At 36.5% G+C, this 26,998-nt stretch overlaps 2 protein-coding genes across 5 annotated transcripts in view; both read right to left on the reverse strand.

Moving 5' to 3' along the window:
- Positions 1 to 25,446, reverse strand: part of LOC149409033 (uncharacterized) — a 40,825-nt gene extending 15,379 nt beyond the window's left edge. The window contains exons 1-3 of one of the 4 annotated variants that reach the window (XM_089650223.1): positions 25,282 to 25,446; positions 25,008 to 25,133; positions 1,088 to 1,312 (exon numbers count right to left, since the gene is read on the reverse strand). In XM_089650223.1, the coding sequence (XP_089506349.1) occupies positions 1,088 to 1,312; positions 25,008 to 25,133; positions 25,282 to 25,306 (376 nt within the window). In that variant the 5' untranslated portion in view covers positions 25,307 to 25,446. Of the gene's footprint in view, positions 1 to 1,087; positions 1,313 to 3,717; positions 4,182 to 25,007 lie in introns of those variants that run through there. The other 3 variants (XM_089650225.1, XM_089650222.1, XM_089650224.1) reach the window with 3 other exon arrangements.
- Positions 21,766 to 24,770, reverse strand: LOC149409034 (uncharacterized). Its single transcript, XM_089650232.1, has 7 exons — positions 23,876 to 24,770; positions 23,530 to 23,716; positions 23,187 to 23,396; positions 22,900 to 23,094; positions 22,448 to 22,480; positions 22,218 to 22,273; positions 21,766 to 21,983 (listed from the first exon to the last, which is right to left on the reverse strand). Exons 1-7 carry the CDS (start codon positions 23,896 to 23,898, stop codon positions 21,893 to 21,895), a joined length of 795 nt encoding a protein of 264 aa, XP_089506358.1. The 5' UTR covers positions 23,899 to 24,770; the 3' UTR covers positions 21,766 to 21,892.
- Positions 25,447 to 26,998: the final 1,552 nt, after the last annotated feature.

Consider the following 26,998-nt stretch of genomic DNA (forward strand, 5'->3'; position numbering starts at 1 on the left):
CAACTTATGGTAAAAAGTTGTAGTGGTATTGTATTCATATGACAAGAAAGTTCTCATGATAATTATTTATTATAAAGTAGGATAAATAATTGTTTAAAGTAATTACAGCTATCAATGAGATTCTGGCAACGCGCTATGAAAAAGGATTTAATGTTGCCACTGAAGCAATTTCGATAGTCAAGTTTGAAAGCAAACATAACCATACTTTAGTAAAAACACCCTAGGCCACAGACATAGGAATTAATAGACGAGAAGATAATGGCAAGGGGTAAAATCAACTGTTGAAGAACGAAGGGCGTAAGGCTGACTGTGATTCGTCAATAAATCAATCTGACAGTAAATAGGCATCTCGCATTATAATATCACCATTTACTTCTTAAAAGTAAAATCTGCCTTTGATTGAATAGACATTTTTACATGGGAGCGCAAATTACTCGCCACGTTATGAACAAATTTGCGAAGTCCAAATTCGGCAAAAAAATTCGGTTGTATTTTCAGAGTCGAATATTTCGTTTAAGTATTTAGTTAAGACACTTTTATAAATGTTCATAATTTAGTTCCCAGCAACCAACCAGCTTTGTGTTTCGCGTCCAGACGTTTCTCGATGTGATAGTATAATATGTTTCTAAAACTGATCTATATTATACGATGTGAATATGCTTAAAATAAAATAAAATAATGCTTACCTATGGAATGTAATACGACAATTGGGTTTATTCTCTTTTTCACATCTATTTTTACAAGTTTTCATAGTACAAGTCAACATTTTGCAATGTGTTATTTCGTAAAATGAACCGATGATGCCTCGACCATAGTTCGCACAAGAATGATGACGTCATGTTTTCAAATTTCACTTGAGGCCATACGCCAGCACAGCCGGTTCCAATGTAACCGGTATGGGGAGTGGGGATAATACGCTTTTAATCACTTAGGGCAGGTCTACTAATATTCATATGTCTATGCCCTAGGCAAAAAGAATCATTGAAATTAAAATATTGACTAGCTCAAGGTAAGCAAGTTCATTGTGTAAAAAATAAAATAACTTCATGTAATAAATCAATAACTGCTCATTTAGTATTCTACATACCATTTTGTGAACATTTCTCGGCATGATGAGTTTCGGACACGAGCCAGTTGGCAAAGGCGGGAACATGGAACAAGGCCTGCAGGGTGGAATTGAGGTAGCAGGTGTTTCCTACATTTTGCATGCCCGAGCCGACCTGCCAGCCCGACTCCCAGCCAAGGCGGATCGCCGAGATCGGGTACAGAACTTTCTTAGGTGACGGCAACCCATTCTCCTGCTTGGTGCGTGCTAAAATTTTATTAAAAAATTAGAATAATGCTTTCAAATAAGTTTCAGTGACTTGTTACGATTTATTTAGAAGAGAAATTATATGAGTAGTTATGCCCAAAGCAACACTAATAAAATGTTAATCAAATATGGATTGCGTGTATTCTGAAATAAAACATATTCAATCAACTGTAAATTAAAGAAGGATGAGTTTAACCACTCGGAACATTAGAACGTCAAAAGACGTAAATATGATAATAGCGGTCAAGACATTAGTACGTCTTTTCACGTAAGCGCGCGAGATTTTACAAAAATCGATTTATTTCCATCACTAGTATACGGATTGCCATGATTTAAAAAACAGAGTATCGATAATGAATAACGCTACGCGTCTGCATTCAAAAATATCTATGGAATCTAGAGGTGCATTTTCTGAGTCGATTGAATCTGTCAGCTTTAGAGGTGTGAATAACGGTTCTTTTCCGATACCTAATATAACAAATAACACCCCAACCCAATAACATAATATCATACCTGTTATTTAATAACATAGTATTCCGAGAATTTGGATAAGCTTGTAGATACGTAATAACGAACGGCATCGTTATTCGTTGCTGGGGCCGAGCGGCTGAGTCGATAATCAAATATTATATTCATATTAGGGCAGGAGAGGAGCATAAAATAAATAATGTTTATAATTTGATGATTTTTATTGCTTTGCACTTTTCTAGTGACAGTAAGGTTTCATATACATTATGAAGTACATAAAATTGTTGAATTAATTTTGAATAAATACCTCAAATAAAAAATATATATTTTTACCACTGGAGCGATTACAGAAATAAAAATTATTCTCCTTGATTGCTTGACGTTCCTGCGCGAAAAAATTTCATTCCACATTAAAAATATCTAACCGCCGAATTTGAATATGGAGACACACAAAACTGATTAAATTGATATCTAGGCAATGAATCCAACTATATTTAATCATATTATATTTTTATCACATATTTTTAGGATTTAGCTATTAAAAAATTAACAACTTTTTTTGTAGTTATTTAAAATATTGCATTTTTCACGTAACATGGCGATACTGAAAGTACCTATCTACCATTCTTGAACGTGCTGCAAATATACCATATAGGTACTAACGAATTATTTAAAACTAATAAATATTGTGAAATTATACAAATTCATCAAATAAATTTTACTTGCGCACGCCGTAATTTGAACCCGCGACCTCCGAATTCGTAGCCAAGGATCGTAATCTCAATCTCAACGGCGAAACAATGAACAACTATTTTGTAGTTATTTAAAATATTGCATTATTCAAGTAACATGGCGATACTGAAAGTACCTATCTACCATTCTTGAACTTGCCGCAAATATACCATATAATTATCAAACAATACTTCGTATATCTTCGGTGATCGGGAATTACCCAAATTACGTTCTTACCTTCTTAGAACTTGGAACTTCCAAGTTCCAAGAAGTTAACATTATTTCATAATTTCGTTATTCCGTGCCGTTCGTTATTCGTTATTCGAATTATTTAGTTATTCAGTTATTTTACAAGTCAACCGTTCCATGTCAGAACGGTCGACTTATAAAATAACGGGAAGTTATTCAATTCTATGTTATGCGGTACTAGAGTAACAGGTATGCCATTATTCGAAGATACTATGTTATCCATACCTGTTAACGTTATATTAGGCACACCTCTAGTCAGCTTGTTCGTTCGTAATTTATTGCGTTTTTAAATAATTTATTAAAAATATTTTAGTTTGGACGGTTAATATTTTGAGGTGACCAATAGTTTTTAATTATATTTCTTCAATATATAAAGTGTTATTTCTTTATGATACTCAGAAAAAAGTACATTTTTCACAGCTTTGAAATAATGGTCAGCGATTTTTACATATTTTTGACGTTTTCAGAAAATGTATATTTAGAAACGCAAATATTTACGTATAACAAAACAATACGATAGTGAATTTCATAATCTTTCCAAAACATTTTTTAGAATGAGGCTACGTTTCCCAAAACGTGAGTTATGGAGCTTTTAACAAAACTCGTGAATAACACAAAAATTTCCGCGTTTTGACAGTTCGCAAAGGGACGCAAAGTAAATAAAAGTCCTTTTCTGAGAGGTTAACAAATAATCGTTTATTCAGAATGGAGGCTAGCACAATATAAGGTTAATTAAATAAATGAAGTAGCAAGAGACTCTATTTTTAAACTAAAGGATTCTCAGGGCCGTGTGCAGGACTCGCAGAGCATCTGCATGTTGAATTTTATAAATGAAAGTCATCATAAAAGTTAAGAGGTTAATTTATAAAGGGCGCCATTTATTTCTTCTAGAAATAAAAAGATTTAAAAGGATAAAGATAACCCGTAAAACTATCTAAAGTTAAATGATGATTTACGTGAAAGTTTCTTCCAACCCGCCATGTTGTGTATTGGTCGCCGATGGTCCCGCAAGTCACAAGTGGTATGCTCCGCTCACAAAATCTGACTGGCTGGAGAAATGAATGATTCTCCTCTTCAGTGCGCATTTTTCGTAAATTTACGACTTCTAGCCAATGGGCGAATTGGATTTTCAAAATGCAAGATGCCCATTGGCTAGAAGTCGTAAATTTACGAAAAAACTTACAAGTGTAAGGCTGGGTTTACACTTGTAAGTAAAATTTACGACTTTCGTAAATTTTTGATAAGTTACTCACAGGAGCGATTACATATGCATCCAACTTATCGTAAATAATGCTCACGGAAGTTGTTTGGAAGTTTAACTTACGAACTTCTCACAGAGACCGCTACACCAGTAATTTTATTTTTGGTAAGATGGCTTCCTGACAACAGCGCGTTGCCGCCGACTTTGACAGCTGTCAGTTGGTAATATTTTTTTGTATTAGGCAATTCACCCTAAATGGTAATATTTGATAACAGGGATTTGCTTATTTACAGTTCATAAAGACGAGAATTTATTTACGGTTAGATTATGGATTCACATTTCCGCAAACAACGGATTGCCGCCGCGATAATATGCACAATATTGTCAAAGAAAAACGCAAGGGCCCGTAGAGAGTGTTGGATTAGGAGTTGGCTTCAAAGAAGAAATACTTCGTTCGTTTAACGGCAGAATTAAGAATTGAGGATCAACAACAATTCTTTAATTTTATCCGAATGACAGCAACTGACTTCGAATACATATTGGAAAGGATTGGACCGCTAATTAAAAAGAATGATACTCGTTTTCGGAATGCTATTTCACCAGCTGAAAAATTAATGGTGACTCTTCGATTTTTGGCGTCAGGTAATGTTTTCTATGCATTCTTGTATTGCATTTTTGTATGCATTCATTGGAGATATTAATTTGTTATGAAGTTTGATAGCTGATTCATCAGTTCGTGAAGTCGAATACTAGAAACATTATCACACATTTTCACAGGCATTTTTTACACATGACAATTGTGTTAATGATAATTAATGTTATGTTGGTCTCCATAGATTATTGCAGTGTATTATTTCATAAAGCTATCATGACGATTCAAACTTAGTACTTATTTGTGTGTTTACAAAGTTTTACAATTATATTTTCTATTTTCAGGAGATTCTTACGTATCCTTAATGTACTTGTTTCGAATAGCTACGTCTACTATATCACTATTTATACCTGAAGTATGTGCTGCTATTTATGATACATTAAAGGACAACTATGTGAAGGTATGTTAAAACAAAATTAATTATACAAAATACATAGTGTGGTATATTTTTTATTTTATTTCGTTAAAGTTTTTGTTACATTGGAACGGAAAATACAGGGTAAAAAACAAAGAAATATAAAAAAGTGTTGACAAAAGTCAACAAAGGCAAAGTTTGCGTGTGGGGTACTTATGTAAACTGGACAATTCATACAATTCGAAGAACAGCACCAGATACATAGTAAGAATATTTTTTAACATATATCAATGATATAAGATTTTAAAATAGGAAAGTGAAAACTTGGAAACGATTTAAACATATAATAAAGTAAATACTTAGGAATAGACTCGATGAAAAATAAATACCCATTTACATACAAACTGTTCTAGTATTCTCTATCTTAGTAATGCAAGTAGCTTAAACAAACTCCAAATAATCCAGAATAGAGCAATGAGACTAATATTGAAGTGTTATGTATGTATTATAAATACGTATGTAATAAGTATAAGAAAAATATAAATTAAAATCTTCATGTATGTTTATATTTGGAGTGAAGCTAAGTAAATAAAATATTAATTGGAGTTATAAAAAATGTAACTGAAAAAAATTAACTGTTGATAAAAAAAGTAAGAACTAAGTGGAATAAAACGTAAAATAAAATAAAAATATCACGATTAAATTAAAATTAGTGATATCATTCATCGTCTTCTGAAACATCTACTTCCACAAGATCCATCAAGTTATATTTATAGTGCTGCTCTCCCGAATTGTCCAGTTCACTTAACAGTCCAAGAGGGCTTTTTCTATTTTTGCGGTTTTTTTCGTATTTTCGAAGTCACTTGTGTCCGTAACAGCATATTCAAAAAAATATTTATTGTGTATGTTTTTTAGATACATGTATGTTTTATACAACCTGTTAAAAATAAATAATCTAAAAAAATATTTTTCTTACTTTGCAGCTGTTTATAAAATAGTAGTTTTCAATAAATCGCCAATCGACCTCAACATTACTTTCATCTGCTACTACATACAACATGACAAAAATATATAAAAATATTTTGTAATAGAACATATCTCAACCTATAGGACCCAATTTTTATATTTTTATATAATAGCTAAATAACTGTGTGATATTATTTGGAAAAATTATGTAAATCAACTTACTTCGAAGTCAATTTTATGTATTAAAAAACAGCAATTTGAACAAAAAAAAATACTGTATAATTAAACAGTATTTATACTATCTTAATTGATAAATAAATTTAATTAATTTAAAGATTTAATTGGTAATATTCTATATTCATTTAAACCCAAACACATATAAATGTTGGCATTTTACATATTCAATCATAACGCGAATATCGTTCGCCACAAGAGGTTGTCTCACGACACTGTTTTCTGTGAAGTAGTATTAAAAAACGTAAGTGTATTAGTTTATTTTCGATATACGTATATATTGTAGACATAAAATCAAAACGTAGAATTTGTTCATGTAATTTGAAGGGAGCGTGTCAAAGGTGAACAAGGATGTGAATCGCGTGGAGGCAAACGTTGTTGAGATGATTGTACTTTCTCATATATTACCATCCAGCTGAACAATATGTAGCAGGTCTTAATTATTGTAAATCATCTCATTTTCCAGCGCCCGCTGTGGATATGTACGAACGAGACAGCAGTATTATAATTGCTTCCAGCAATATAGACGAACAGACGTATCGTATTTCATGTGACTCCTGTTTTAGGGCTGTGCAAATAGATTTTTAATTATAATAATAATTTGATTATTTAATTTGGCTCTTATAGTTCTTCGTGAATTGAACAAATGAAAATATAATATAGTGTAACACCCATATGGCCAGGAATGGGGCGCGTCAAGGAGAAGAAGAAGATGATGACTTTTCGAGAGGGATGTTTGGCTTATCTATGGACTTCCGGCGAGTGGTTAAGGGAAGAAGTTTGAATTATGAAAACACTGTGAGTGATACTGCAGAATAAACAGTTTAATCCAAAAGTATACAGACTATTATTGACTTTACCCCGCTGGATAAGTAGTGGTTGTTACAATTCAGAAGTGGGATCGGAATAAATGTGCCGTGAAGTATAGTGAATTCTGAAATTAGTGTTTTCAAAGTTCGTAACATCGCGTCCGTCGCCATCGTTTTTATTGTTCGTTTGCGTAATGTCGGGAATCGGAAAAGGTGTCCTCCTCAACAAAGGCTACAAGGCAAAGAGAGACGTGCTGAAGAAGTCTACACGAGAATTGATAAAAGAAACGTTGAAGGAAATAATGGATGAGAAAGCAAACAACGACGGCGTCCGCAAAGGTCCGCCATTACGTGTCATGGCGGAGTTAATTCCGCAGTTCGACCCAGAAGACAAGGACTGCCACGTATCGTCGTGGCTTCATAAGATCGACCAGCTGGGGCTTATCCACGGATGGAGCGATTATGAAAAGTCTTTCACCATGCAAACTCGATTGACCGGCCAAGCGAAAGCATGGTTTAATCGTTTGGAACGCTACGATTTGGAGTGGTGTGAGTGGAAGGCGGCACTCGAGCGAGTTTTCCCGCGCCAACATGATTATGCCGACCTGCTCGAAGAATTGGTGAAGCGAAAGAAGTTGCCGCAGGAGACAATGTCTCATTTCTATCACTCCAAGCTCGCGATGATCAATCGGTGCCGTTTAGATACGGAAGCGGCAGTGTCACTTCTCATTAAGGGACTTCCGAGCGAACTACAAGCGAATGCTCGTGCGTTTAAATGCAGCGAACCAGACGAATTGTACTCAGGATTTTTGGCAGCCTTGGAGCACTATCAGTCTCCAGTGATACCAACATCGACGTCAACACCGCCATCAACATCGGCGTTAAAATCAGCTGGCGTTCCCCGAACCTCCCAGACAGGAGGCTGGCAACCCAGGCAGCAGGACCCCAGGCAGCAGGAGTCCAGGTGCTTCATATGCTCCAAACGGAACCACATGGCTAGGGATTGCCGCTTCAAGCAGCAGACATCAGAGAAATGCTCGAGATGTGGGCGCTTTGGACATCGAGAGGCCAACTGTTGGGCTCGTATCTCAAAAGAGAACCAAATTCCTGTAAAGGAGGTAAGAATTGCACCTTCATTTGAGCTGAACAGTACTTATCTCAAGGATGTCAGGGTAAATGGAATCTCATTGTGCGGATTCATAGACACGGGCAGTCAAGTCAACATCATCAACAACAAAAGTGCAGAAGCGATAAAAGTTCCCTTGGAAGCCACATCATATGTTATTAAAGGATTCACAGGGACATGTGTTCCAGCAATGGGCCAGATAAAGATACACATAGTTATTGATAATATTGAGTTTGATACGGCAGCTTTGGTCACAGACTGCGACATGAATGATGTAGACTTTTTGATTGGCCAACCTATAATAAATACCTATGGCATCGAGATGACAGTGGCAAGTGGTAGAGCCATGTTTGCCAGGGAAAATGGCTTGGGGCCAATTTCAAAAATTAACATCACCGAAGACTCCGCAAGAAAACTCCCGTTGAGAATCAAAACCACCACAATGATACCAATAGGAAAATCTGGCAGAGTAGAAGTTATCGCTTCCGAGGAAGGGAGATTATTGGTGAAGCCTAGGATGTTTTGCCTCGGTCAACAAGCCTACTCATTCCCAGGATCGCTTCTAGATTGTCCCAACGCTAGTATTGAAGTAACAAACTTGGGCTCGGGAGAGCTCAAGTTGACTGCAGGATGCTTATTCGCTAGGGCGGAAAGAATGGGTGAGCACAGCGCTTTCCAAGGCGAAAGGATACCCCTAGAATGCAATTCACTCGCCATGGAGAGCATACACATGGGAGAAATAGATGAGGTACATAAGGAAAACCTGTTGGGGCTTTTACATAAATGGTCCCACTGCTTTGCTACATCCACGAAGGAGCTGGGTAAAACCACATTTGGAGAAATGAAAATAATTACAACCACCGCCCAACCAGTTCATTATAAACCTTATAGACTGTCTTTTAAAGAGCGAGAAATTGTACGGAACAAGGTTGACGACCTCCTGGAAAGCGGAATAATTCGAGAATCTGAATCTGAATACGCAAGTCCCATTATTTTAGTGAAAAAAAAGACAGGAGACGTCAGATTAGTCGTAGATTACAGAGCCTTGAATGCAATAACGATGAAAGACAGGTACCCAGTAGGAAATATCGAAGATCAAATTAACAGAATTTCGGGGAACATGTTCTTCACAAGCCTAGATATGGCACAAGGATATCACCAAATTCCTATAGCTGAAGATTCGATCTCGAAGACTGCTTTTGTAACACCGGACGGACAATACGAGTACACTCGGATGGCTTATGGACTTGCTAATGCACCATCCGCATTCGTCAAAACCATTAATAAAGTTTTAGGAAGTCTACGGCACAAGGAAGTACTGGTATTCATGGATGATATTTTGATCCCTTCTCGCACTGAAGAAGAAGGCTTGGTGCTCCTTGAGACCGTACTGGGATTGTTCGATAAAGCCGACCTTCGACTCAACCTGGATAAATGCTTCTTCCTGAAGACGGAGATAGATTACTTAGGGCACCGAATTTCTAAAAATGGCATCAAACCTGGAAAATTTAAAATCAATGCGGTAGCGGATTTTCCCACACCAAAAAATGCCCACGAGATCAGGCAATTTATTGGGCTTGCAAGCTACTTCCGAAAGTTTGTCAAAAATTTCGCAACTATTGCCAGGCCCTTGACTGAACTCACAAAGAAAAACTCTACCTGGGTATGGGGCCGCGATCAGAGTGATTCGCTTGCCTCCTTGAAAGATATACTTACTTCAGACCCGGTTCTGGCACTGTACGACTGCAAGGCTCAGACTGAAATACACACAGATGCCAGTAAACTGGGCATAGGAGGAATTTTACTTCAAGTTCAAGAAGATTCGGCACTGAAACCTGTTGCATATTTTAGTCGTGTAACTTCCAAGGAAGAGTGTTTCTATCACAGTTACGAGCTGGAGACACTTGCGGTTGTAGAAACCATAAAAAGATTCAAGATTTATCTAACAGGGATACATTTTAAAATAGTAACCGATTGCGTAGCGGTACGCTCTACGTTAGTTAAGAAGGACCTTATCCCCAGGATTGCAAGATGGTGGCTAACGATTCAAGATTTCGATATGGAAATAGAATACAGAGCGGGTGCTAAAATGCAGCATGTGGATGCTTTGAGTCGAAATCCCGTTCAACCAGTACAAGTGTCAATGATAAATTCAGCGGATTGGTTCCTATCGCTTCAGTTGCAAGATCAGTCGATAAGTTCCAAAGTCAAGCAACTAAGAAGCGCACAACCAAATAGAGACGTTACCAACAATTTCACATTTAAGGATGGGCGACTTTACAGAAAGACTTTGCATGGAGAGAGGCTTGTGGTGCCTAAAATAGCAAAATGGAATCTTTTGCACAAATGCCATGATGAGATAGGACACCCTGGGCTAAAGAAATGTGAATCTAGGATTAAGGAAAAGTACTGGTTTCCGAAGATGACCAGATTCATAAAGAAATATGTGGAGGGTTGCATTGACTGCGCTTATAAAAAGGGGCAATATGGACGTTTAGAAGGCAAGCTCCACCCCATTGAAAAACCCCTGAAGCCTGGTCACACTGTTCACATAGACCATTTGGGGCCGTTCCCCAAAAGCAGTAAAGGGAATCAATACCTTCTTATGACTGTTGACTCTTTTTCAAAGTTTTTGGTGGCCAAACCATCTCGTAGTGTGGGATCGATTAAAAGCATTAAACTTCTCAAGGAGATATTTGGTGTTGTTGGGTATCCCGTGAGAGTTGTGTCGGATAGAGGACTTGCATTCACCAGCAGGTATTTTAAAGAATTCGTTGACCAAAAACAGATAAAACATGTGATCTGCGCTGTAGCCACACCCAGGGCCAACGGCCAAGTAGAACGTGCTAATCGCACTATTCTGGAGGCTATAAGGACAGGAACAGCCAGCGAAAATACTTGGGACGGTGAAATTCCAGATATCCTGTGGGGAATCAACAACACGGTGAATGTGAGTACTGGATATTCTCCCTTCCAACTGATGTTCGCTTACAGGGGAAATTTGCTACCCGAACTGGAAGCTGACAATGCAAATAGTGCACAACAAGAGGTCCAATCATTAGAGCTGAGAAGAACGAAGGCAACGGAAAATATGAAGAAGGCAGCTGCAAGGATGGAAAAGTCGTTCGACAAGAGGCGAAAGGCAGCCAGAAAATATGCAAAGGGGGAACTTGTACTCTGGAAAGACAGCTCAACACACTTGGGAGGCTTGAGCAGAAAAATCAAATCTCTGTATGGTGGTCCTTACAAAGTGACCAGAGTTCTAGAAAACGATAGATACAAGATAAGGAGTATTAAGGGTATGCGAGGATACAAAACCTTCAACGCAGTTGTTGCGGTTGACTCCCTCAGGCCATATCGGAGCGCCCCAGCCATGCCGAGCGAGTCTGAATCCAACGACAGTGAAACAGAGACCCAAGACCTGATTGATCTACTGGAAAGCTAGTAGGTAGCAGTTATGTCACGTTGGTGGCGATTGTATGTCACCTTAACTCAGGTGTCGAGCAATACTAATATTTTATGTCACGTTGGTGGCGATTGTATGTCACCTTAACTCAGGTGTCGAGCAATATATTTATGTCACGTTGGTGTCGATTGTATGTCACCTTAACTCAGGTGTCGAGCAATACTAATATTTTATGTCACGTTGGTGGCGATTGTATGTCACCTTAACTCAGGTGTCGAGCAATATATTTATGTCACGTTGGTGTCGATTGTATGTCACCTTAACTCAGGTGTCGAGCAATACTAATATTTTATGTCACGTTGGTGGCGATTGTATGTCACCTTAACTCAGGTGTCGAGCAATACTAATATATTTTATGTCACGTTGGTGGCGATTGTATGTCACCTTAACTCAGGTGTCGAGCAATATATTCTATGTCACGTTGGTGGCGATTGTATGTCACCTTAACTCAGGTGTCGAGCAATATATTTTATGTCACGTTGGTGGCGATTGTATGTCACCTTAACTCAGGTGTCGAGCAATATATTTTATGTCACGTTGGTGGCGAATGGTAATATGGTTACTTGCTTCTAGAACTTCTATGGCAAGGAGAGAGAGAGTCGTGGGGATACGACAACCAGTCAGGATGGACGAGTGTAACACCCATATGGCCAGGAATGGGGCGCGTCAAGGAGAAGAAGAAGATGATGACTTTTCGAGAGGGATGTTTGGCTTATCTATGGACTTCCGGCGAGTGGTTAAGGGAAGAAGTTTGAATTATGAAAACACTGTGAGTGATACTGCAGAATAAACAGTTTAATCCAAAAGTATACAGACTATTATTGACTTTACCCCGCTGGATAAGTAGTGGTTGTTACAATAGTTATATGTATGTATATTTTTTTTGTAACAGGTAAATATATTACTGTTTTAAGTGTTGACAATAATTTTTTGTCTATAACCATTATTATTATTTATGATTTGCTTAGTTAAATTAAGTTTTCTTGAAAAATTAATTAGAGGTGAAAAATATTGTTAAATTATATCTAACCCTAGTTATTCTTTGAATATATTTGTTAATTTTATTTAGAATTTGCCATTTTTGAAGAAATGAAAATTAGCTTATTAATTTTTTTCAGTGTATAAATATGGGAAACAAATGGCATTCCAAAACTTTCCGTCAGCTCAACAGAAAGAAGAAAAAGTATGATTTTTTTAATATCTTTATAACATAAATACTTTAAATATATTAAGACTACTGTTATTAATAAATACCATATCAAGACCTAATAGTCCAGTCAGTGGGGAGTTTTACCTTGCAAAGGTTAGGTAGTTGCGATTTTGATATATGTTGTTAAGATTGGGACTCTAAAGAAAAAAAAAAGTTTTCGACCTTGGGAGGGTCGAGCTCGACCCGCCATCTTGGATTGAAGGTGCCAAAATTTGTTTTTTTCAAAATAATTGTGAAGTGGTCGTTTTTACAACCAAATTGTTCAAGGCAAACTTAAAGACAACTAAATTACCTACATTTTTTGTAGAAAGTTTTTTTTTGTAAGTCTAATTTAATCTAACAAAATTTTGTTTTTCCTTGGTTGAAGAAGGACGATGTTGTATCGCAGCCGCTAAAAGCATGAAGAAACAGAATATTCTCAGCCGCCTCTTTGTATTTCACACTATTCGCGGAATAGTCTTTCAAAAGTTTTGCCTCTCCCGGGTTTGCGAAGATATATACAACTTTTGGGTGGTGCTAATGCTGTCAGCAGAACTAAGAGATCAACATCTTCACCAATAATGAAAACAGCGTCATATGATGAACACAAGGAAATCGCAGTATTGACAATCAACTCATCAGCATCTTCTTCAGCCTGCTTAACTGTAAAATCATCCTGTATAAATTGCTTTGTAAGCATCGAAATCAGACGGACTTTGTTATTTTCATTGGCTAAAAATCGTTCTTGTGAAACTTGAACTGGCATTGTTTCATCGAAAAGAACATCTGCAGACATGAGCATCCAGGCAACGTCCTGTAACCAGGACTCAATCAGTGTTGCCAAGTCAGCTGTAGACTAGGATCCCACTATAACAAATCAACGTCATCGAGCACACGGATGATGCTATATAAGTATATTGTAACGCAGAAATACGTTAAAATGATATTGTGTAATATGTTCGTACAAAATTTATCAAGAAAACTGGAGTTTTACAATTTTTTGTCAAAATTTTCTTTTTTCAACCGCTGTAACTCGTTACCTATTAGACTTACAAAAAAAAACTTTATTTTAAAAAATGTAGGTAATTTAGTTGTCTTTAAGTTTGCGTTGAACAATTTGGTTGTAAAATCAACCACTTCATAATTATTTTGAAAAAACCAAATTTTGGCACCTTCAATCCAAGATGGCGGGTCGAGCTCGACCCTCCCAAGGTCGAAAACTTTTTTTTTTCTTTACAGTCCCAATCTTAACAACATATGTGAAAATCGCTACTACGCGTCTGTTAGGTTATTGGCTATCTGATTTTATTTTCCTTATGCTTGCTACAACCTTAACTTGCGTTTTATTGAAATTATTTTCATTGTGCTTAGATATAAATGTCTTTTACTCGTGTCTTTTACCTGAACTATGTACCATTTTGTAACATTGCGCAAAACAAATACATTATATTCCAATTGCCCGCCATGCACATATTTTTTATATTGATACATTCTTTAAATTATGTTGTATTATGTTCCTTATGAAAAAAACTGTTGTTTCTATTGAAATTGGAAAACCCTACAATAACTGTACACCATTTATTTCATATCTTGAGAGCTTCACTTACATTCATGCATCGTATCGTATGGTATTATTTTATTGAGTAAAGTGGGGAATTACTTAGCTATTTACATCAGTTCATCAAACACGGCTAAAGCCATTTTAAGGATCGTTTTTTTTGTGGAAAGTACATTTCACTGTGGAAAGTACGGTAAATATACTACTGAACTGAGTTTTATGTTCATATGAAAAATGCGTGTATCTATTTGTGAAATAACACGAATTAATTCAATAAACGAAAGAGCTCAAATCACTTGTACCTTAGCAATCCAGCATACACATAAATGTGAATAAAGAACATTCAATTACAAGATTTCTAGTTCTTTAAATATTTTAGCTACTGAAATTATAAACGGAATCAACATAATTGTTGGAGACATGCTAGCTGAAAAAAATTGTTTTTATTGGTTTAAGTTCTGAAATACTACTTTATGCAATGTTTTATTGTTGTTTTTATGTTTTATTTTATATATTTATGTAGTACAATATATGGAATATTAATATCAGATTTTTTTTTTAAAAGACCCGTTAGTCAATCTGCCAAAAATTGGTTTATGGGGACGTTATAAAAATACATATATAAATATTGTAAAAAAATCGTAAATCATTTTACCGCCAAACTTTTTCACTATTACGATCTAGGCAAAAAAAGAATAGCACAAAAGTTCTATTATTTGGAATATTCCAATATCATATACATATCCTTTAAATTAATTTTCCCACATCAGAAACACCAGATAAAGCAAACAACACTGTTTTTTATATGCCTACTCACTGTTAAAACCAAAACTTTTAATTAAATAAATGTATTCTCAACTGTGTTTTATATTTCAATGTTGTGACAGCCTACTCACTGTAAAAACCTAAACTTTTAATTAAATAAATGTATTCTCAAGTGTGTTTTATATTTCAATGTTGTGACAGCCTACTCACTGTAAAAACCTAAACATTTAATTAAATAAATGTATTCTCAACTGTGTTTTATATTTCAATGTTGTGACAGCCTACTCACTGTAAAAACCTAAACTTTTAATTAAATAAATGTATTCTCAACGGTGTTTTATATTTCAATGTTGTGACAGCCCCAACAACCATAGCAGCAGTCGTAAGCTTATTACTCGGTCACAAGAGAGCCGGCCGTTGGCGAGTGTTTTCATCGAATTATATATCCAATATTTGGGGAAAAAATATTTTTTCCTAAATTCTTACAATTTTATAGGGAATTTTAGTTTACATGTTAATTAAATCGATACCTCTCTAATAATTATATCATATGGAGAAGATGCAGATTTACATAAAACTTGGAGATCTCTTTCGACATTTATGTATTTTGAAACTAAAATAAGCATAAATAGTAGTGGTTAAACTCAGTAAAAAGCTCATAGTTTACTTATAAAATCAAATTATTTTAATCGTGGATATCCGCCAGTTTTTAAAAAGCCGTTCATATAATGTTTATCAACACATTAGGGAATCTCAAGGGAAAATTCCCACATTGTAGGGAAAAATTGAAAGCCAGCTACCACATAAACGGCTAAGATAAAACACGCTATTTTGAATTTGTCATCGGGAATGTTCGTTGTTGTCGATCGGGAGACCTCGGGTGTTTATGCCCGGATAGTATAAACAAACCACTTGTTCAGTAACGTTTTGGCAGAATTGTCTACAAAATACGATGAGGGCGACACAGTTGACCAATTTTTAAACTATTTTAGTAAATTTCGACAAAATCGTTATCTCTGCTACCCTCTTAAATATAATTGATTTGAAGTCGATGGCAGTTGTGATGACTGCGGCAAATATATAGAGGAAAGGGGAGTCTTTAAGTCATCCTCCAAAGTTTCTATGATGAGTTTTTGAATATTGATTTTTAATTTTTTTTTGTTATGTTCGTGAGATATACTTCTTAGCGATGAAGCCACAAAGTCACCAAAAACTTGGTCTTCATTCGCAGGTGCATCCAATATTTTGCTGCATTTGTAAAGCAAATCAGCCTCCTTTTTCCTTTTTGCAGCACGGTTTGGCCGCTCCGATGTCTGCCGAGGTTGACTGTTGCTGTTGTTAGGCATCTCTATATTCTCCTTCTCCGTAACGTCCCTCACAGCGCCAGTATTTTGTAGCTAAAAATAAAAAAAACATATTTTTGTATTATTTTTACAGTTGCCGTCAACAGAAGAACATTGGAATAATGTTGCAGACAGATTCGCACAAAAATGGCACTTCCCTCATTGTATCGGAGCACTGGACGGAAAACATGTAGTCATTAAATGTCCAGAAAACAGTGGGAGCATGTACTTTAATTATAAAGGAACATATAGTATCGTTCTAATGATTGTCGTGGACGCAGAATATAAAATTATTTACATGAATTGTGGCTGCATTGGCCGTGTTTCTGATGGGGGTGTGTTCCGTAATACAGCATTATTTAATGGTTTAGAGCAAGGATCACTCAGACTTCCTCCTCCCATACCTCTAGCGGGGAGGCAGAAACCGATGCCGTATGTATTGGTGGCCGATGATGCCTTTGCGTTATCAAATTATTTAATGAAACCATACCCATACAAAAGCCAACCCATTGCTAAAAGAGTTTTCAATTATCGTCTTTCAAGGGCCAGGGCTATGGTTGAGAGTGTATTTGGTGTAATGGCTAGCAGGTACAGAATTTTACGAAACCGCATTGAACTACCCCCTAAAAAGGTAGAACTAGTAGTTTCTACGATCTGTGTGCTACACAATTTTATGATGTCTGGCAATAATGCTCCACGTTATACTGATAGAGGAGGAAATGCCTCGTGAAAACCTTTTTCCTTTAGAACAAAGGCATGGAAATAATAATCCACCTGCAAGTGGACAAATAATTCGAGATGAATTTAGCGAATATTTCGTTTCTCTTGAGGGAGAATTGGCATGGCAATACCAACGTGTCTAACCTACGCTACATAACTAACAGATGCTAATCACACCGTTTCCCCGCAGTCTACTTCATTAATGATTAATAATTAACCGTGAACATGAATATGTATACTAAACTTTATAAATAAAAATGTCCATACAATGTGTTAGTTGTTTCTGTACCGATATCCCTGTCCAAGAACTTTAACATATCATAATTATTATACCATCTACCCACAAGTGGACGACGAATTCAGAGAATATTTCCCAATGTAGAGTTCTGGGGCTTTACTATAAGTGCCTGTGTCAATTTTCTTAATCGCCCAGGGATGAAGATTATTTATCGATTTTTGGCGTAAAAACAGAGCACCTGACATATTCATTCAAATTAAGGGAGGTTTTTATTAGACTACTTTCTGGTACCTAAATCCAAAACTGACATGAGCACTTCTAGTATTAACCCCCAGAATTAAACTTGAACATAAATATGTAAACACTAAAATAATGTAATAAAAATGTTCTTACCAATGTGTCTGTTGCGTGTGTACCGGAGCTTATGTCCAGGAACTTCAACATTTCGAAGTAACTCCAAGGGGAAGTGTACAGATCATCTAACCCGCTGCCACTCTTCTTACATTTTATCTTCCTCAGTTCGTGCAGAAATTGTCCCTTTAAATTATGTAATTTTCTATTTACTTCTTCCGGCGTTGTTGAAAACACTTCTGCAACTGACGCAAGAGAATTGCTTCGTGCATTCCTATCTTTATAGTCTGCCCTTTGGTAATCCCATAACAGAGGAAGACTTTCAAAAATGTCTATCAGCTGCTTTGTTTCGTCCTTACTCCAATTCTTCGCGTCGGCTCGTTTATTGGGCATTTTTACCAATTACCAACTATGATACGTGAACTGAACTAGAAATGGGTGAAACAGCGAAATGCCAAATGTCAAGTAAACAAGTCCCGAGGAGCAACGGGATCTTACTGTCGATGTTGCAGATTTCTGTTTTACCATCCCGACAGTGACGTCAAAACTCACGGTAAGCGACTCAACTTATCAATCTGTTTTGATAAGCTGTGAGAGAGCCGTAAATTCCCGCGTGAGCGATTAGACCTGTCAAAAACTTACGTAAGAAAAACTTCTGTAATTTGGTAAAAATTACGGTAAGTGACTTATGGTGTCGTTTACATTGGTAAATTTGTCGTAAGTCGCTTACGTGAGCAACTTACAGGAAAAAACTTAAAGTGTAAAGGTAGCCTAATGCTAGCCTACTGCGCAGCTCACGGGTAGCAATAAAGATGTCTCTCATCGATCGATATCTTGATGCTACGTCCAGGGGCCTTAGCATGAGAAGTCGATATAGCCCTATAGCAATACGATATCGTTAAAATACGTCATCAATGAGCACTTAACGACATTTGCTAGCACGATCAAAATATAACAACCGACGATTGTTAAAATTCCTTGTCTATGGTCAAAGTAGCGACGGTATCGTTAAAATTGCGAGCATGAGAATGTATCGATAGGATAACTTCCGACCGACGGTTGCTAAAAGCCCGCCGAATATAACGTGGGGTCTTGAGTGTCAGTTAAAACTTTGGTTGGCTGTCGATATACGTATTTTTTTAATAATGTCGTTCATTATGCAAAATTTCTGGTTTAATGAAAGGAGGCAGGTTAGGGAAGATCGTAGGATTGAAAGGCGTCGTTTACGCGATCAATTGAATCCGTTCGAACTTGCAGAGACGGAATTCAGACAATTGTTTCGAATATCTCGCATTATGGCTAGAGATCTCATTGATCAATTAACTCCTTTTCTAGTGTCAAAAAATACATTAGGACTTCCAGTATGCATTAAAGTGAGAGTATTAAATATTATTGATATCTTAGTAAAACAAAAACACAATATAAATCTATCCACCACTGGAACGACCACGTGAAATAAATAAATTTGTTTCGATTGCTGATGATAATTTTTCACAATAAAGTGATTAAAATGATCAAAAGTGAAGTTTATTAATTAGTTGTATTATTTATGATGTTGACAGGTACTCGCACCCATCAGCTTCTTTGCTACAGGGAGCTACCAACGTGGAGTAGGCCAAGATCACTTCTTGGCGATAGGGCAAACTACCGTTAGCAAGTGCATAAAACTGTTTATGAAAGCAGTTTTAGAACATCTGTACAGAAGATGGATACATTTTCCGGCTACAAATGAAGCCCGCAAGCAAGTAGAGAGTAGTTTTAGGGAAAAATTAAACTTTCCACATGTTCTGGGATGCATCGATTGCACCCACATCGCCATCGTCACCCCTTCCAGACACGAGGAGCAGTACAAAAACCACAAAGGATTTTATTCGCTGAATGTTCAAGTGGTAAATATTTTTTCAGAAATAAAACAGCCGGATTGTTGTTTTCAAATTTTATTGAAGGTTTTTTATGTTTGATAAACAGGTCTGCGATGCTACGTTGAAAATATTGAGCATCAACACACGCTTCCCGGGTACTGTCCATGACCAATTCATTTGGAATAATAGTTTAGTCAAAACTGAAATGAACAGACTATACAATCAGAGAATTGGGACATATTTCTTGCTAGGTATGTATTTCAACAACTCATTTTAAAAAAAGGCAAAAAAATCATAATTTAGTAGTTGTATGTACCTATTATAATGGGTGTTTTGTTTCAATCAGGCGATTCTGGATATACACTCGAGCCTTATCTGATGACACCAATACTGAATGCAGTCGAGGGGAGTGCCCAATACAGATACACAAAGGCGCACTGTGAGGCGAGATGTTCCGTAGAACGCCTATTTGGGGCATGGAAGGCTATATTCCGTTGCCTCAGGAAAGACAGAGTTCTCCATTATGAGCCCGATGCTGCTGGTCAAATAATTATTACTTGTGCTATACTATACAACATGATGAAGCACTATAAGTCAGTTTCCTTGTTGAACTATATGCATTTAAAAAAGTAAGGCAACAGTACAAAATATTAATAAATTGTTCTCTATTTTCAGATTAACAGACAATTATAATGATAATGTAGAGTTAAGAGAGGTTGAGCTGCTGCACCAGCCTGAAGATGTCAGCAGGGTTGTTGCAGCCCGCAGAGTGAGAGACGAACTAGTGCGAAAGTACTTCTCCCACGAATGATAATATATTAAACAAGGAAACTGACTTATAGTGCTTCATCATGTTCAAACATTGTATCGTATGTACCTACATTGTAAAAACAATTCACGCCTCACAGAGACATTGCAAGAGTTTGAAGAACTGCTACTAATCAAGTATACATATATGCAAAGCGCTGCATGCAATATTTCACAAAAAGAACTTCAATAGTACTTTAAAACATTGTATTGTATGTACCGACACTGTAAAAACTATTCGCGCCTCACAGAAACATTGCAAGAGTTTGAAGAACTGCTACTAATCAAGTATACATATATGCAAAGCGCTGCATGCAATATTTCTCAAAAAGAACTTCAATAGTAGTTTAAAACATTGTATTGTATGTACCTACATTGTAAAAACAATTCACGCCTCACAGAGACATTGCAAGAGTTTGAAGAACTGCTACTAATCAAGTATACATATATGCAAAGCGCTGTATGCAATATTTCTCAAAAAGAACTTCAATAGTACTTTAAAACATTGTATTGTATGTACCAACACTGTAAAAACAATTCACGCCTCACAGAGACATTGCGAGAGTTTGAAGAACTTCAATAGTAGTTTAAAACATTGTATTGTATGTACCAACACTGTAAAAACAATTCACGCCTCACAGAGACATTGCGAGAGTTTGAAGAACTGCTACTAATCAAGTACATATTCATATATGCAAAGCGCTGCATGCAATATTTCACAACAAGTACTTCAAAAGTACTTTAAAACATTGTATTGTATGTACCTACATTGTAAAAACAATTCACGCCTCACAGAGACATTGCAAGAGTTTGAAGAACTGCTACTAATCAAGTACATATTCATATATGCAAAGCGCTGCATGCAATATTTCACAACAAGTACTTCAAAAGTACTTTAAAACATTGTATTGTATGTACCTACATTGTAAAAACAATTCACGCCTCACAGAGACATTGCAAGAGTTTGAAGAACTGCTACTAATCAAGTACATATTCATATATGCAAAGCGCTGCATGCAATATTTCACAACAAGTACTTCAAAACATTGTATTGTATGTACCTACATTGTAAAAACAATTCACGCCTCACAGAGACATTGCAAGAGTTTGAAGAAATGCTTCTAATCAAATATACATATTATATGCAAAGCGCTGCATGCAATATTTCACAAAAAGAACTTCAATAGTACTTTAAAACATTGTATTGTATGTACCTACATTGTAAAAACAATTCACGCCTCACAGAGACATTGCGAGAGTTTGAAGAAATGCTTCTAATCAAATATACATATATGCAAAGCGCTGCATGCAATATTTCACAAAAAGAACTTCAATAGTACTTTAAAACATTGTATTGTATGTACCTACATTGTAAAAACAATTCACGCCTCACAGAGACATTGCAAGAGTTTGAAGAAATGCTTCTAATCAAATATACATATATGCAAAGCGCTGCATGCAATATTTCACAAAAAGAACTTCAATAGTACTAATCGTATTCATCCTCTGACTCCAACTGCAACGTATAGTTGGGCGAGTTGGCAAATGATGTTGACCGTTGTTTCGATGGTTGAGTTCGTCTAGAATTAGAAATGTTTTATTAGAGATCTTATTCATTCTACTTTCATCGTACCTCCTAGCTGGACTGCTTGCCTCTCCAAGGACAATTGTTAATAATCGTGTTCCGTCCCTTGTGAACATACTTCGCAATCTCTCAAGTGACATATTAAATAATGCAATATTTAATTTAATTTGTTCAGTTTTGTACATTAAATGTTTTTAAAAGCCTGTATAGATGTATAGCAAATAAATACCTCGCCAACTGTCGTTGGAGTAAACAAACCCTTTCACGTTCCACTGCCGTGTATCTCTGAAACAAGAGATGATAATTCATTAATTTACTAACTTAATTTACCTTCTATAGTAAATTAGTTATTAGTGCCAGTGAGACGAGACCAGAAAAGCACCATGTCTATGTAGACACTGTATCTTGCCCGGTCTCGGGGTGCCCTGACAAATAATTACAAAAAGGAACAGGAAATACCTCAAAAATGTCAGCAAATCGATCCATTGAACTCTGAAATGATAAATAACAACTCATTAATTTAATTTAAATAACAATAGGTAGTCGACATACTAAAAGGAAGATTATAAATTAATTTATTCATTTTGAATTTCTCGCCAAGCTGGATTTTACATGTTTATTAATTTTTTTTAACACAAAGAATATCTAAACAAACAGAACAATAAAAACTCCACCGCGCAAAATGGAAAAATAGTACATTGGGAATAGTACAATAAATAAATGAAATAAGTCAAAGCTGGGCATTTTATTTTGTTCTACTAAGATTTAATTCTAATTTAAAAGTACAGTGCCACACTTATAAGTTGGCGGTGGCCTAAACATGAATTGACGCTATTTCTTTATATTTTAATCTGGCAACTTACACGTGTAGCGCTGTATTTGGGAGTTATTCGAAGAGAAATAGGAAATACCTTAAAAATATTGGAGAAATTATTAATAGCTCCCACAAGCTCCTTGGATGATTTGTTGCTAGCCTCCTGCGCCATCACCATCCGAACCCCCACATCTGGCTTGTCAGTTAGCTTCCTCTTCTTGCTCGGGCGAGAAGGGGAAGCTAACTGCGCCGTCTGGAAATCTGTGGGCCCTTCTCCAACTTCATCGGAATACTGTAAAACACACAAATAATTTTCATTGATAATGAAAGATCAACTAAATTTTGACAGAATATATTATATTAACATTTTAAGACATTAGTGACCTCAACATCCTGCATTATGAGTTCAGGTCCCTCTCCTATACAGCTTTCTGGAAGTCCGCTGCCCTCAGAACTGGCTCTGCCGATGATGTTGATGACCTTCTGTGTCAGGTCAGTTAACACCGGTATCTCGGCAGTGTTTCCAGTCGTGAGGGCAGCTCGCTTGGCATCGGCGTTTTGGGCGCGCGATTTGCATTTTAAGTCACGCCATGTCTGTAAAATGTAAAAATAATGTCAGGTTAAAAGTGATTTACGGTCTTATATCAAGTGTCTCGATGATAGATTATATTAGAAGGTCAGCAAAGTTTGCTGCAACCAGTTTGTATAGGTAGGTACAAATACTCACTGTTTTCCACTGCTCGGCTGACTTAGCAGGACCCAATTCTGCCAGTTGTTCCGCCAAATTCCGCCACATCTCCTTATTTTTTTGGGAACCCTGAGGTCCCACAAACCTTCCAGCCGCGAACTCCGAATGGTCAGCCATATAGCTGGTTAGCAAATCCATTTGACTGGTCGTCGACCTTACTCTCTTCCTGAAATCATAATATCAGCATTTTGAATATCTTAAAATACTGCGTATGATTGAAATATTAGTAAAAATAACTTCAAAATTTTGACACAATAGAATGTAAGTATATCTCTTTGATAATAATGGAAATTCTTTCACATAAAAAGATAAATAAATAACTTACCCAGCTACCATTGCTTGCGACATCGTAAAATATTAAAACAAACACGGCGGTTAAAATGGTCACGCTTGAAATCTGACGTTTGACGTCTATTCAATTCATAGACAATTCCGTCCCAGTATTGCCAGCGTATATCGATTTGTATTTATTGCCTTATCGATGTCGTTAGAGTTATCAATAGCATTCTCATGCTAGGGAAGTCGTTATAAAATGGTCGGTAGATACGCTTAGCAATCCGATATCGTTAAGTTCGATCGATTCTCATGCTAAGGCCCCAGATCCTTGCGACAAGCTGCTTGTCGCAAGCTCAGGCAAGCTCTGGCAAGCGAATGGCTGGCGACCCCACACTTGCAAGCGCGCCAGTACATTTGCACTATTCGCAGCGCCCAAAGATGGCGGACGTCGAAGCAGCTGTTATCAGCTGTCATTTTTGCGCTAACCTATTTCTATTTTAAAGCGAAACAAAACGAAAGAAAGCGAAGAATTCGAAAGAGAAGATGGTGGATGATTAAAATCCATAGAAAGCGTACCAAATAATTCATTTAATATTCTAATTTTTGTTTATTAGTCCGTAAGTTGTACCAACGTGTGGATGCCACGCCAGCGTTTGCCGCAAGCGCTTGCCGCTTGGGCCAAAATATCCGACCTCGATCGGATCGGCGGCAAGCTCTCGCAAGCTCTTGCAAGCCTACGCAAGCCAAGCCACACGCGCGGCACCAGACGCTGGGGACTTGTGGACGCTTGCAGAGGCTTGCCACGTATTTGGACGCGGCTTGAAGAATCGATCTCAGTCCGGGGTTTGTAGTTTTCTCCGTTACAGACTAACTAACATTATAATGAGTTGTGGATGTCAAGGTTGTTAAAAACAGTGTCTTAGGATTTGTTTTTAAAATAGACAGTTATGTTATCGACACAAAGTGTTGTCTTACTTTAGGGCAACTAAAAGCAGACTTTGTTCACTTATAAATAGAACTGTCTCGCTCTGTAAAAAACAAAATGTTTATCTTTTTCCACGTGAAATAAAACGGCGCCAAAATAACCACAAATATCGGTGGGAGGGATTTACATGTTGTGAGCTAATAAAAAGACGCAATTAACAAAGGGCGGTCAAATAAACGTTTAAAATTTGCTGTACCTGATGTGAATGAAGAGTTCGGGTCCTTCTTTAGAGACTTGTCCTCGTTAAGTCTTTTCTCCACCTTTAAAATTATGTATTTGGATTTCAGACCGTCCAACACGTCCGATTGGTAAGTTCCCGTTTCTTCAAATTCTATATTAGTTAGGAGAACACTCTTCGCCGATGATATTAACCTATTATCCAGTAAATCATTTTGGTTTTTATCATCAGCTGTCAAGGAAAAGTGCAAGGCACTGGACACGGGGTCAAAAATGGAAGCGGGCATTTTTACCTCCAATTTTACGCGGCGGGCACATTTAAATTTTACACATGTCACACACTATTATAAGGTATTGATAAAAATCAAACGACAAATCCTCGTTTTATTGGCATAAAAAGCACGTATTTGGACACAATCCGAAAAAATATCGACGCCGCACGGCATAAATATACCACTCTCCCGCACGGCGTGAAAATAAGTCATAGATTATTTGTAAAATAGATCGTCAATTGCACAACACACCGTTCTCTGGCCATGTGCGCACCGTAGTCCGTAGTGGTGTCTGTACTCGCAACAATCGCAACTATATTTTTTTAGATAACAATGTCAAATTAATCCTTTACAAAATCCAAATAATATTAACAGGGTTTCGAATTTTTTTTACTTTGTGAAATATCTTTAGAAAAACTTCTAAATGCAAACTTCTAAAATCAGCCTTATAAAAACATTACAAAAATAAATTTCTTGAATTATTTATCGAACCGCCGCACCTTTAGGCACAAATTATGGAAATCACACTTCATTTCAACAATAATTACTACAAGAAACAAATATTTGAATGCACTACGCAGTACGCCTATTAGGTTCTTAATATTCATCTATGCGTAGTGTTCTAGCCAGTCTTAAGTTGAAGTAATTATGGAATTTTGAAGTGTTGACTAAAATTGGCAGTAATTACAAATACATTACACGATTTATCTAAAATACACTGAACACACAAAATACAAGACGTCATTTATTTAAAATTCAGAGTTAAAATTATTTTTGCTTGTAAATCTCACGATTGTGGTTGTTTAAGTTGAAGCTGTAGACTGAATGCTGTAGACATGAGATCCCTGAGGTATATAGGTAAACCATGTATGATCGTGTGAGAAATGTGGGAGATCCGCAAAGAATGCAAGGCTGATATAAGCGTATTGAATAAGATTAAGTAAGGGACACTCAGATGGTTTGAGCATGTAGAGCGAATGAACGAAGAAAGGGGTGTAAGAAGGATGTATTACGCAAATGTGAATGATAGAATTCGGGGACGCCCGAGAAAGACATGGCATGATCGACGTATTCTTCAATGTCCGTCCTCTCTGCCTACCCCTGAGGGGAAACATTGTTGGTTATTAGTTGAAGCAATAATAAATAAATAATTTATTTTACATATAAAATATACCCACAAATAAGAACGCTCGTAAGGACTCCTTTTATTGAGAGTGGTATGTATTTAAAATTTTAATATAAGCAGTTATTACACGTTCACTTCGGAGCGTCGGTAACGCGTGCCGCTCCAGGCCGCCGCACAGTGGGCTGAAAATCATAGACATAGAGACTTGAATTTTCAAGGGTATTTTTTTTGCTAGAAATGGATTCTGCTGATCATTACTATGCTATAAAACTTCATATGAAGCAATTGCTTGTACAAATGAAGGAGTGATCATTTTTTTAAGAAAAAATTGTATGGCAATGACATTAAAAATGAGGCTATCTCTAGAATCAAAAGGTTGGCCATTCTATCCTTACAGACAGATATACTAATATTTATTTGTAATTTTTTGACGTACTTCGTATTGTGGCGCAACGTGCGACTTTTTTTTTAATCCTCAAGTTTAAAAAAAAACTTTTTTATGCTGATGATTCATTTTAATGCTTATTTTTAATTTAAATTTTTCTTTAAAAAATTATGACTCCTTCATTTGTACACGCAATTGCTTCTATGAAATTTTACAGCATAGTAATG

The sequence above is a fragment of the Hesperophylax consimilis genome, unplaced genomic scaffold (assembly GCF_061612785.1).
Source record: "Hesperophylax consimilis isolate HC1 unplaced genomic scaffold, BYU_Hcon_1.0 scaffold_38, whole genome shotgun sequence".
Taxonomy (NCBI): Eukaryota; Metazoa; Arthropoda; class Insecta; order Trichoptera; family Limnephilidae; genus Hesperophylax; species Hesperophylax consimilis.

What these genes read in the sequence shown, in the direction of transcription:
- LOC149409034 (XM_089650232.1), bottom strand. Translation starts at nt 23,898, where the DNA reads ATGTCGCAAGCAATGGTAGCTGG. An exon ending in GATTTGCTGACATTTTTGAG is followed by an intron (nt 22,274 to 22,447) that starts GTATTTCCTGTT and finishes CTCTTGTTTCAG; the next exon opens with AGATACACGGCAGTGGAACG. An exon ending in CTCCAACGACAGTTGGCGAG is followed by an intron (nt 21,984 to 22,217) that starts GTATTTATTTGC and finishes TTCTAATTCTAG; the next exon opens with ACGAACTCAACCATCGAAAC.